Source organism: Typopeltis vanoorti, chromosome 13 (assembly GCF_054136105.1).
Source record: "Typopeltis vanoorti isolate ZY-2024b chromosome 13, IOZ_Tvanoo_1.0, whole genome shotgun sequence".
NCBI lineage: Eukaryota > Metazoa > Arthropoda > Arachnida > Uropygi > Thelyphonidae > Typopeltis > Typopeltis vanoorti.
Window position 1 is genome coordinate 49,764,460 of NC_143561.1, and position 13,593 is coordinate 49,778,052.

Sequence of the window (13,593 nt, forward strand, 5' to 3'; positions counted from 1 at the left end):
AAATGATAAGGAACCATCTGGGAGACGTGTGATGAGTGTATCCAGGAAGGGCAGACAGTTGTTGGCTTCCAGTTCCATAGTAAAGTGGATTTTTGGATGTTGGCTATTTAAATGTGCTAAGAATGTTTTCAATGTCTCAGGGCCATGTGGCCAAATAGCAAGCACATCATCAACATAGCGTAGCCAAAGTGTTGGTTTGAGAGTGGCTGTATTGATTGCTTGTTTTTCCAGGTGTTCTATGTAAAAGTTGGCTGGGGGGGGGAGAAAGGGGGGGAGCCCATGGCTGTCCCATCAATTTGTTTGTATATTTTCCCTTTCCATGTGAAATATCCTGCATGTATTGTGAATTTGAATAGTTCAAATATATCAGGGGGGAAGTGTGACTTCAGTAGATTGAGGGTTTCTATTAGTGGTACATTTGTGAATAGTGAAGTGATGTCAAAGCTTACTATTAAGTCTGAGCTTTTTAGGGTGAGGTGTTGTAAGATGCTTTTTAGGTGTGCTGAATTTTTGATAAAGGAGGGAGAATTGTTAGTGAGAGTGGCTAGTAGCTTCGCTAAATGTCTAGCCAGTTTGTATGTGGGACTATTTATACTGTCCACAATTGGGCGTAGGGGTGTGCCTGGTTTGTGAATTTTTGGTGATCCATAGATCCTCGGTGTTTTAACATGGAAAGGTTTGAGTTTGTTAACTGTGTCTTTGGGCCAGGAAGTGACTTTTTTTAATAATTTTCGTGCCTTATTCTTTTGTGTGTTGGTAGGATTGCGATCTATAATTTTGTATGTTGACTGATCTTGTAATAGTGTGTGCATTTTGTTTTCATATTCAGTTGTGTCCATCACGGTTGCATTTCCTTTGTCTGCTTTTGTTATGGTAATCTGGCTGTTGTTGTGTAGCTCTTTTATAGCAATGAATTCTTTATGTGGGATATTATTTTTTGGAGGCTTGGACTTGATTAGGATGTTGGCCACATCTAAACGTATGTTGTTAGCTATTGTTGGAGGCAGGTCGTAAATTCCTCATTCGATGGACGCCATTATTTCGGCTTTTGGAACTTGCTTGGGAGTTATGGCAAAGTTGTGCCCTCGACTTAAAGCAGTCGTGGCTTCTTTGCTTAAGGTGAGTGACGATAGATTCACGACGACGAGGTCTTGTTGTAATTGTGGTCGTTGTATGGTGTTCCGTTGTTGTAGATTTTCGAACTTCTTTTGGTGCCGGTTTTTGACTCTGTCGAATTCTTTTTTTGCCGTTGCGTCGGTGATGTTCTCTAAGATCTGCCAAAGTTCCGTATTTAGAATATTATGCAGTGATTCTCGTAATTCGCTGATGGTTGTATTTGCTTGTGCTAATTCCCGACGAGTGGTGTTAATTTGTTCGCGTAAAAGCGCTACACTCGCTCGTTTATAGATGCGTTGGGCTTTGGCCGAGTGGAACTTGTTTTTGATTTTAAAACAGTTCGGTATTAATTTGGTGTCTCGGCACCTCTTTAAGAAGGCTAACCTGTTTAGTTGCCGCATCAATTTCAACTTCCACTTACCATATCGTCGTGTCTTGCGTACGATATCGTCTCCGTGAAGAATCCTTAAACGTGTGGACAGACTTATGTGTTCGTCGAACATGTTGTTTATTAATTTTAATGGTATAATAGAACACAGAAACTAAGTAAATAATTAATTTATTGACTTGATGCTGATATTTCGCTGGTATTATAACCAGCATCTTCAGAGCACAAAAACACTGTTTGTCACAATACGCAAGACTAAAACAACATGGTGTACTTAACCAAAATTGTAGCAGCAACACAAAGACTAGAGTCCTGGTTTTGGCGCCCTCTATCTGAAAAATGCAACCGTGGTGATGGACACAACTGAATATGAAAACAAAATGCACACACTATTACAAGATCAGTCAACATACAAAATTATAGATCGCAATCCTACCAACACACAAAAGAATAAGGCACGAAAATTATTAAAAAAAGTCACTTCCTGGCCCAAAGACACAGTTAACAAACTCAAACCTTTCCATGTTAAAACACCGAGGATCTATGGATCACCAAAAATTCACAAACCAGGCACACCCCTACGCCCAATTGTGGACAGTATAAATAGTCCCACATACAAACTGGCTAGACATTTAGCAAAGCTACTAGCCACTCTCACTAACAATTCTCCCTCCTTTATCAAAAATTCAGCACACCTAAAAAGCATCTTACAACACCTCACCCTAAAAAGCTCAGACTTAATAGTAAGCTTTGACATCACTTCACTATTCACAAATGTACCACTAATAGAAACCCTCAATCTACTGAAGTCACACTTCCCCCCTGATATATTTGAACTATTCAAATTCACAATACATGCAGGATATTTCACATGGAAAGGGAAAATATACAAACAAATTGATGGGACAGCCATGGGCTCCCCCCTTTCTCCCCCCCCCCAGCCAACTTTTACATAGAACACCTGGAAAAACAAGCAATCAATACAGCCACTCTCAAACCAACACTTTGGCTACGCTATGTTGATGATGTGCTTGCTATTTGGCCACATGGCCCTGAGACATTGAAAACATTCTTAGCACATTTAAATAGCCAACATCCAAAAATCCACTTTACTATGGAACTGAAAGCCAACAACTGTCTGCCCTTCCTGGATACACTCATCACACGTCTCCCAGATGGTTCCTTATCATTTTCAGTTTTCAGAAAACCCACACATACAGGCAGATACTTACACAAACAATCACACCATCATCCTTCTCAACAATATGGCATATTAAAAACGCTAACCCATAGAGCGAGAGCAATCTGTTCAAATGACAAGGCTCTGACTGCTGAACTGACTCACTTACGCCACACCTTCTTGGCCAACGGCTACAATCCACAAAAAATAAACAAAATACTAAACACTCCTAAGAAACCCCTCCCACCATCCACCACAGAGAACTACAACAAAACAGTCACCATCCCCTACATTAAAGGCACATCCGAAAAGATCTCAAGAATCCTCAATAAACATAAACTACGCACCACATTCAGACCATGTAGCAAATTAGCCACCCTCATCCGCTCACCCAAGGACAGCATTCCTCCTTTATCACATCCAGGAGTCTACCAAGTACCCTGCTCATGCAATCAAGCCTACTACGGTCAAACAGGAAGAACTGTGAATATCCGCATCAGCGAACATAAACGATACGTCCGGAAATATCATTATGGGAAGTCGGGCCTAGCAGACCATGCTCTGGATACCCCTGCACACAGGATCAACTGGAAAAACACAAAAGTACTACACAGAAACCCATATAAATCAGAGAGATTGTTCTTAGAGGCGACAGAAGCCCTAAAACACACTCCAAATCTCAACAAATATGGCTGTATTAACTTGCCGAAGATCTGGGAGACAGTCATATTAAGAAAAAACTAGCACTTTTCTAGGACTCTAGTAATATATGATAGCGTTTTTTTTTTTTTTTTTTTTTTTTTTCAGATAGAGGGCGCCAAAACCAGGACTCTAGTCTTTGTGTTGCTGCTACAATTTTGGTTAAGTACACCATGTTGTTTTAGTCTTGCGTATTGTGACAAACAGTGTTTTTGTGCTCTGAAGATGCTGGTTATAATACCAGCGAAATATCAGCATCAAGTCAATAAATTAATTATTTACTTAGTTTCTGTGTTCTATTATACCGTTAAAATTAATAAACAACATGTTCGACGAACACATAAGTCTGTCCACACGTTTAAGCCAATAAGAATACGATTTGGTCATCTAAATCCCAAATTGCCAGTCCATCCTCGTTTGTTCAGTATCCAGGTAGATACCCAACAGGGTGCACCATGAGAAGGTGAGGATTGGACATTAGGTCAGAAGCCCTGGTCAGTTCTCCGCATTCCTTTAAAGGCTATGTGGAGATCTCATCTCATTTATGCAGCTTTGACCCTTGAACTATCAGTTTGATGTTGCAAAGTGTAAGGTTTTGAAATTTGGTAAGCAACAATGGGATGCAAAGTATACTACACTTAGTGGAAAACTTTAAAGGAGATAGAGATGAGATCTGGGGGGGGGGGACAAAGTCCTGAAATTCAGGGGCCACACTGCACAAGTTGTGAAGACATCACATCAGATAATGCAATGATGTAGAAATAAAGAGATTATGATGCCACTGTATAAGGCTTTGATCATGCCTCATGTGGAATATTGTGCGCAGATTTTGGTCAGCAGATTTTCATGGTGATGAGGATATGTTAAAAAGGCTCCAGAGAATTCACAAAGGTCATTGGTCTTTCGAATGTGAAATACAAGGACAGATTGAGACAACATAAATTGCAAAGCCTTGTGAACAGGAGGAGGGGTATATATGATTGAGACATATAAGCTACTCAGGGATTGCCATGGAAGAGTTTTTCATAAAATGGAAAGGGAATAGAACAAGAAGCCATCCCCGGAAATAAGGAGAGTGTGAGCAGAATGTTCATTACATGGAGCGTAGTTAGTGATGCATTATTTGAGTGTGTTGTGAATGTAGACACATTGAATCAGTTTAAGGCACAGTTGGATGAGCTTTGTGTGTGATAGTTTCTACCTGCCATGATGAGTCGCTGACTCCATGGAGGTCAGATGTTAATAATAACTATGCAAATAATGCTGGAGTTTTGTAAGACCTACTCTTTTCTTATATATATATATATATATATATATATATATATATATATATATATATATATATATATATATATATATATATATATATATATATATATCAATGACCTACTCTACTTAACCAACAATTCAATATGCAGTTTTGCTGGTGACAGTACACTACATTCTTCACTTCATAAACCCTGCATAACACAAATCTCCACAAACTCCTTTACTACCCTAAATTCTAACTATTTTTGAATAGTTAGAATTTAGAATTTGGTGTTCAGGTAATCCTGTAAATTTCAATGCTAGAAAAACATAATTTTGCCTTATCTCTTAAAAAAAAAACGAGATGTCGTTTCTTTTCTTGGGATTACTCTAACTTCAAGGCTCTCTTGGCATAAACACATTACAACTATTGCTTCCTCAGCATTCAAAAAAAAAATCGAACTTCTTGTTTGCTAAATGCATTACTTTACCTCTAAACATCCATTAACCCTACAAAAATCACAAGTCTAGCCAACCACTGAATACTGCTCTCACAATTTTGATGTCTCTAAAAGACACTAAAATTGCGAGAGCAGTGTCTCTCTATCGTGTATAAATGCTTCCTCAGTTGATGTTCATCTGAACTAGCAACAATAATTCTCACAACTCTCTCTACTAAATCCATTGAAATGCATACAGCAGTCACCAAACATCCTTTACAGTTCAACTCCAAACACACAGCACAAATTTCTCTTCCTCTTTCATTCCCTCAACTGCTGTTCCCTGGAAGTCTTTTCTCTTATGCATTTCTTAATACACAGGTCTTCAAATCAAACATGAACATATTTTTTCTTTCTTAACTCTATGCCCATTAGTACTAACTATAGGTTGACCAACTGACCAACCTCTCATGTATTGGATCACATTTGAAAAACATCAATTCACAGCTTCATAGGTTACTAAAGGGTGCAGACACAAACTGATAACCAGATAAACTGATTTGATAAGCTTGTTTTTCTTACCAAAATTATTATTATAATATGGGCATCTCCATGAAGTCTACAGATTCACTGGAGGAGGCCCTTTATTGATTGAAAATTCCACATGTTGAGTAACCTCCCAGGACACGACTGCATGTCACTTTCCCTGATCGGAGGTACAGCTGCTACTGTAGTTATACGGTAGATCACAGTAGATAGATCTTCTGATGCTATTACCAGATCTAACATTCTCAAATCCCTGGTACTCCTCCATCACCTGTTATTACAGGTAATTATCCATTGGTAACTGTATAAATTTCATTTTCATTCTGGCATGTGCCCTTTCCTCCTTCTGATCTATATCCCCATAGCTGAAGTCTCACAAGATATATTTTACATGCTGCTTTCAACAGGAATACCTGACAATAATATAGCATATATTAAAACAATGCTTATGAATTGATTTTGTTAGATTACTTATGAAAAATTAAGCTACATATTATAAAACAGAGTCAAATATTGGGGAAAAAATTACTTTAACATTAAACTATAAAAACTATTTACAGAATAAAAAAAGGCTTCTTTACATACTTAGAGCAATTAAAAATGATTCTTTAAACTTTTCTATATGGTCCTTCTGCAATTCAAATATAATAAAAAAGTGAGCTAAGGCTCGGCCATATTCTTTTTTTATAATACATGTTGAGGCCCGCTGCTCAGAATGTGATAACAACTGCTCTTTGTGAGGAACACATTGTAAGCTTGTTACTGGCAGCTGTAAATAAATCAGTTTAATTCATGAAATTCGTGGACTTTTAAAATTCTTTATTAAATTAAGTCAGTTTTTAATAACAACTTGACAAACAAAGCAAAGAAAACAGCCAGAATGTGTAAATGCACAGAATAAATTAAAAAAAAGCAGCTGTAATCTTAAAAATTGTTTATACAGTATAATTATGGCATAATATTTCTTAAAATTTTAGCATTTTAACTAGACATACCATACTCCAATACAGTTACATATTTCACAAAGAAGGAAACAGTTTCATATAGAAGAATTCCAGTAGGAAAAGAGAGAGAGAGAGAGAGAATAATATGCTGAGTCAGGAAAAATCAGGACAACTCTAAATGGCACTAGTGCAAGTGGTCAGAATCTCCATGGAGAATGTGAGATGTACCTGTAGAAAATGTTATGATTACTGAAATTACAAAAATAGCAAAATAAAGTATCTTGAATTAGGAAATCAATAAGAAATATGGAGAAGTTTAATAACTTGATCAAAGACTAATGATGATCTAGGTAAAGAAATGGTACTTATCTGGCATATAAATCTGGAAGTAAAAGGTTATGTTTACCTACACTGCTAGAAGTATCAAGAATAAAAATAGAAGTTTGTAGCATTAACCACCCAACCAGCCATGACGTCTATAGATGTCAAGGTTAGCATGGATGCGAAGTGCATATTAAAATTGCAATACCCATTGATATTGCACTGAAATATATGATGGATACAAAGTATCCATCATATATTTAAAATTACAGGCACAGGTTAGACGACAGTAACAGAATCAGGAAGATATAGCATTTTCACAAAACACAGAAAGGGAAAAAGAGGAGGAGAAGTATTCAGTGACATAGATAAATCAGAATTTGATGATCTCAGATGTGATTCATGCATGTCCCTATCTCCATTTCACAATTCCCAAATGAAATCATGAAAAAGTACAACAAACAACATAACTGCACTGTGGTTACATACTGGGAAAGGTTTGGAAAAATTTGTGCTGTCGCTCATGACATTTCCAAAGCTTTTGACCATGTGTGTGTGGCATCGAGGTCTACTAAACAATCTGCCATCCTTCGGTCTCCCCACCACCGTCTGTAATTGGGTAGCCAGCTTTCTCTCTGGTCATTCTCATTCTCTGCAAGTCATAGCAGATGGCTCTCTTTCAGCTTCACCACCAATGCTGAAGTGCCTCAAAGCTCTGTTTTATCACCTACTCCCATTCTTCTGTACATAAATGACTTATTCACAATAACAAGTAATCATATCCATAGCTTTGCAGATGATAGTACTCTTCACTCATCCTGCTCATCTGACAAACCATGCAGTACTCAGACATCTCAGGCTACAAGATCATCTGCAACTATTGAATTAAATACTGATTTATATACTATATTTCAATGGGCGAGGGGAGGGTCAACCTTGTCACGTTCATTGCTGAGAAAAAAAAAGTCTTGCCATTTCTCATGCAAAAGAGATTCCAACTCACCTACCTTTAACCTTAGTAATACACAAATCAGTAGACGAGTTCAAATCTCCATGCTTAGGCTAATGTTTACCTCCAGTCTTTCCTAGCATAAAGACATCACATCAACAACCTCTTCAGCATCCAAGAAACTTGGCATTCTCTTTCATTCAACAGCTTATATTATGCCCAACCAACTCTTAATTATATATAAATCCCAAATCTGACCATTTTTAGAATACTGCTCACATGTTTGGAGTGGTGCACCTAAAAATTCGCTTAAAAATCAATCCAGAGGCAAGCAATAGACTCACACATGATCCTTCTGAAGTGAATTTCTCAGCCTCTATCTCACAGATGCAATATTTAAGAACTGTGTTTCAGGTACTTCCATGTTAACAGTGAATTGGCAATCATCATTCCTCTACTTTTTGTTGCACCTGTTAATATGAGAGCAGCAGCTGTTGAGCATCCCTTTTGTTACACCCTGATAACTTAAGAATGTGAAAATTTCAGTTATCATGATGTAACAAGAGAAGAAATAAAAACCCTGTATAGATAACTAAGTAAGCAAGCTTGTTCCTAAGCAGATATCGTTAAGAGCCTTTGAAAGTAATGAATACAAAAAATAAAAAGAAAGAAAAACATGCTTGCATCCAAGTGAAAAATATAGCTGAAATTGTTTGTTGAACTAAATAAGAAAAAAGAAGGGAATTTTATTATAGTTGTGATATGATAAATAAGGTTAAGTAAAGCAAAGAAGATTAGTCATAGGATTTTGTATGTGAGAGGCTAGTTTTTTACACTTGAAATAAAAGATTAAAGATTCGAGTTAATTCTTAGAAAATTTTGGAAAGGGGATTAATTTAGTATAGATGACATAGAGGTTAGCTTAAACAAAAACCAAAGCTCAAGGTCATAATTCCCGAATTGAGGCTTCGTCACGTGTCAGTCGCGTGCACACGGACCGCATGATGTTTGGCAGAAAAACGCCACTCTAATTGGTCAGTGAAATCGACTCCAGTAGAGGGGGAATTGAAGAAGGTGCCGGTAGGGGTCATCGTATAAAAGGGCTAGGAAACCCCCCCAGGGCTTTTTTTCCTCAGAGATTTCTTCATGAGTCTTCATACAGGTCTCACACAGTTTTCCTGAGTGACGGGTTAGGAGTTTTCTCTGTCTGACACAATAAGGAAACAAAGGGTGCGGGATTTCGATTCCGTGTTCCTATTGTAAGAAACGAGGGATGCCATTTAGTTAAAAAGAGAGAAGATAATGTCAGTGTGTTTCATCGTCCAGTAATCGTAACGAGAGAAAGAAAATTCTATAAAGAAGTCAGTACCCATGTGGTGAATTTCACAGCCACAGAATAGATGATCCTATGTATGTCCTTGATTGAAGAATGTAAAGTAAAGATTGTGAAAGCCCACCTTAGTGCCAAAAGAACTTAGGAGTGATAAGTTATAGAAGAGTTCGTCCTAGGAAGGTAAAATATCGGAAAGGGTAGAGACCAGTGAGAAGACCCAAGTCAAAAGGTACTGTAAAATCTCATGTCAATTCAAATCATATGTAACTGTAGTCATTGTTCAATAACTGAACAGTAGAAAGGATTAATGAGAATTATACTAGGACTTTAGTACATGTCAATCTAGAATAAAATTGAGCTTATTACTATTAATTAATATGTATTCATGTGCCTAGAGATTTATGCGTGTACATTGTATTTTAATTAAGAGAGTTTTAAAGGTCAAAAGTGTGTATTAGCTCAGCTAAAGGATAATTTTAATCCATATTGTCTTAGTGAGAAAATTAGAGTAACTGATTATATATGTCCTAGAAAATACAGAATTATAGCGGGATCAAATCAGTAAAGGGTTAGACAAAGGATCAACTAGTTCTAGGATTATACATGTTTGTGTGTATAGAATCTTTTATGGCGATATGATCACAATTCTCATGTAGGGTCTTAATCTAATACTTGTGTTTAGGTAGCGAAAATTTGTATTATGTATTCTTAGTATTGAATTGAGTTTTATTTGATAAAGAATGAATTGTACCATGTTTAAGAATTCAATAAACTTTTGTTCGTTGAAAATACAGTTGTCTGAGATTGCCGCTCAATGCACCACTTGTAACAATGTATGAACCTAATCACGCAGGGGGGGGGGGATTTGTTAAGTTATGAGATAAAGGTCACGACTGCATATTAGTTTCACACTCAGACATATTTTGGTAATTGCTCTTTGTTTTTGAATCTTATATCTTAAACTAAATGTCCTGAAAGGCGCAGTATAAAATAAATATTTAGGGACACTACGGGGAGCAGAAGCTTGAATATTTGTATTTGGGTGATATCTCGTATATAAATAAGATTTGGACAAAGACAAGTAGGATTTCACATGTAAGGATAGTTGAAGGCCTAATAATCATAAATTGGGACACAACACTTTACTGTGTAACTGCAAACACACTGAACCTGCTTCTATTCTTCCTCTTTTATTCCATCCACCTCTGCCCTCTGGAACAGCTTTTCTCACGAAGTATTCCCAAACAACTACAACCTGCAACTCTTCAAAAAAAAATAAAAATAAATAATAATAATAAACATCTCAGTCCTCATCTCCACTCCGCACACACACAGTACTGATGTGCTTATAAGTCCTTCAGCCTGTCATGTATGGGACCGATATAAAAAAAAAAAAAGTAATCTCACTCTGACTGACAAAAACCATCTGAAACATATACTGCTTGGAAAGAAGTTAATGGATACCCCCCCCCATGGGCAAGGTCATGCCATGTAACAAGTAACATGTTTATAGCCGGTATAAATTGGAGGAATATGATGCTCCCAAGTTAGTGTAACTGTGTCCAGGTGAAATTACTGTGAGAAGGGAACTGACAGAGATTGAAATAGGCATTGTGATAGGATGGCATGTTGTAGACCTACCTGTTCAACAAATTGGGCCATCCTAGGTCAACAATCAATGATACCATACTGAGATAGAAGCACAAGGAGTGCTTCTATCTCAGTCAACCACAAGTGCTATCCACATTGGACGACTCACCAAACCTGAATGTAGGGTGCTATGAAGGAAAATATGTAAAAACTGCCATTTGTTGGATGACATGCTGAATGTGAAGTTCCAGGCATCAACTGGACCATGAATTTTCACAAAACAATCCGAACTGGAGCTCAGAACATGGGTTTTCATGGTAGGACTGCAGTATATAAGCTCCACATATCCAACCAACATGTAGTGTTGTCTTCAGTAGTGTAAAGAGCATGTACAGAGAGATGTGGAAGCTTGGAAAGCTGTGTTATGCAAAAACGAATCATGCTACACCCTATACCAAGCAAATGGATTGGTGTAAGTGTGGTGGATGCCTGGTGAATGTCTCTTACTAGAGTGCATAACAACAACTATGAAATTTGGTCCTGTTTTTCCTGGTTTGGCCTCGGATCTCTGTTTGTGGTACCACGAACACTGAACTCCAAGAGGTATCTGAACATTTTGGACAATGCAATGCTTGCTACTTTATGGTGTTTATATGGAACTGACCATTGTCTCTTTCAGCAAGACAATGCACAGTGTCGTAAGGCTGCTGCTGTAACTGCATGGTTTATGGACATGAACATCACCACACTTGACTGGCCTCCATAAAGTCCTGATTTCAATCTTCATTATATGCCTACAGGAAGAATGGTCCATAATTCCCATTAATTGCTATTATATGCTTGTGGAAAGTATGCCCCATAGAATTGCTGCAGTCATTGCAGAGAAAGGAGGTCCTACATCTTATTAAGATGGGTGCCATGGCTGTTTGTTCTTCACACTATGGTGTCCATTAACTTCTTTCCAAGCAGTGTACGTGCTATTGGTCTGAGTGAGATAATAATTTCTAGACACAAAAACAGTCTTACCTTTCTGAGAGGGGCAACTGGGACTTTTGTTTCAGGTTCCATTGAAAACAGTTTTCCTAATTGTTTATCCTATTTAACAAATGAGAAATAATGTATCTGTACTGTACTGTACATAAAAAAAAAAATCCATATAAGCATGCATATGCACACACACACACATCTTAAAAATGTTTTTTTTCTGACTGAACATAGTTGGCACTTTTTGACAGAAGTACATTTTAGAGATCAAAAGTATGACATTTATGAATACTAGTTATATTTCAATATTTTAATTACAATTTATTGAAAAAACACCTACAAATCTATACTATGTTAATTATTGAAACACGAAACATTTTTCAGTTTTTACTTATAATGATGAATACATATCAGCCTATTTCATGGTGTTTAATATATATATACAGTAATCCCTCGATTAGTGCATAATTTTTTTTCGATACCCAAATTCGATTAGTGCGCCTATACATCTTAAAAATAAATGTTACAGATTTTAAAAATTTTCTATGTATATATTTTTATGACTAACTATTTTAAAAATCACTCACCAGAATGAAATAATTTAGATACTGATTTAAAACATTTTACAAAGTTATTTTTAATGGCATACTACGCTACTTCCATGTATACTATGTTCCAAATGTTTACTGCCAAATACAACTTCTCTCATACAACCTATGGACCAGGGGGATTATCGCAACCTTTAAGGCATACTACCTGAGAAGAACATTTAAACAGGCAATAGAAGCAACATCTGGTGAGAATTCTATGACATTAGTAGAATTCTGGAAGAAATTTAATGTTAAATTTGCTATTGAAAATATTCATCAATATTGGAATGAAATTACTGCTAGCAATATGCTAGCCATTTGGTAGCATATTCTTCCCCATTGTGCAAAAGAATCTGGAAACTTTTCAAATAAAATGGATAATGTTGTTGAGGAAATTGCCAACATTAGGCATGAACTGGGTTTTGATGAGATGATAACAATGATAACGTCCAAAAGTTAATTAAATCTCATTCTGAAGAATTGAGTGATTCTAACCTGCTAAATTTAGATGCACAGTGGGACGATCCCAAAGAATATGAAGAAAATTTAACCACTGATAGTCAGCCAAAAGAGATTTCACCAGTGGCGGTCAGTGAAGTTTTAAGTAAGGGTGCTGCCTATACAAAATAATTTTTAAAAAATTCTTTTTTTCCTAATTAGTAACCAATATATTAACAAATAAATCTGTAGATTTATTTATTAATAAATTGGTTACTAATTAGGAAAAAAAATTATTTTTTTAATTATTTTGTACAGGCAGCACCCCCACTTACAACATCATGGGCCGCCACTGGATTTCACGGAAATAATTTGAAAATATTTTTCGTACAATCAAAGTTTTTAAGCAGCACTGCTTAGAGGCTGACCCTGATGAAGAGAGAAGCAGTAAAATTTGCAGAAGAGTAGAAGAGCAATAAGGCCATATCGTCGGTTGTATGAAAAAAGAAACAAAATGCCTGTCAAACTACGTTAGCTCAATTCTTTGTTAAGAAGCAGAATATAAATTTATATTCTGAATATGTTTTATTGTCTTTCAGCTTCATGGTTTTCCTTTAACTAGGCACTGAGACATACCCTAATTCTTTTATTAAAAAATTAAGGTTCTAGAAAGAAATTTGAGGAACGAATTATACTTTTTCCCATAGGTTATTATATTCGATTAGTGCATTTTCGATTAATGCACCTGTTTTAAGGAACGCATTAGGCGCACTAATCGAGGGATTGCTGTACATCATTATAATAAGCCATACCATGGGAAAATTATT

General features: G+C 36.6%; 1 protein-coding gene across 1 annotated transcript in view; it reads right to left on the minus strand.

The window, feature by feature from the left end:
• Positions 1-13,593, minus strand: part of LOC150100137 (protein arginine N-methyltransferase 9-like) — a 140,915-nt gene that overhangs the window by 124,208 nt on the left and 3,114 nt on the right. The window contains exons 2-3 of the mRNA XM_090402507.1: positions 11,781-11,849; positions 6,203-6,386 (exon numbers count right to left, since the gene is read on the minus strand). Coding sequence (XP_090258633.1) covers positions 6,203-6,386; positions 11,781-11,822 — 226 coding nt within the window. The 5' untranslated portion in view covers positions 11,823-11,849. The remainder of the gene's footprint in view (positions 1-6,202; positions 6,387-11,780; positions 11,850-13,593) is intronic.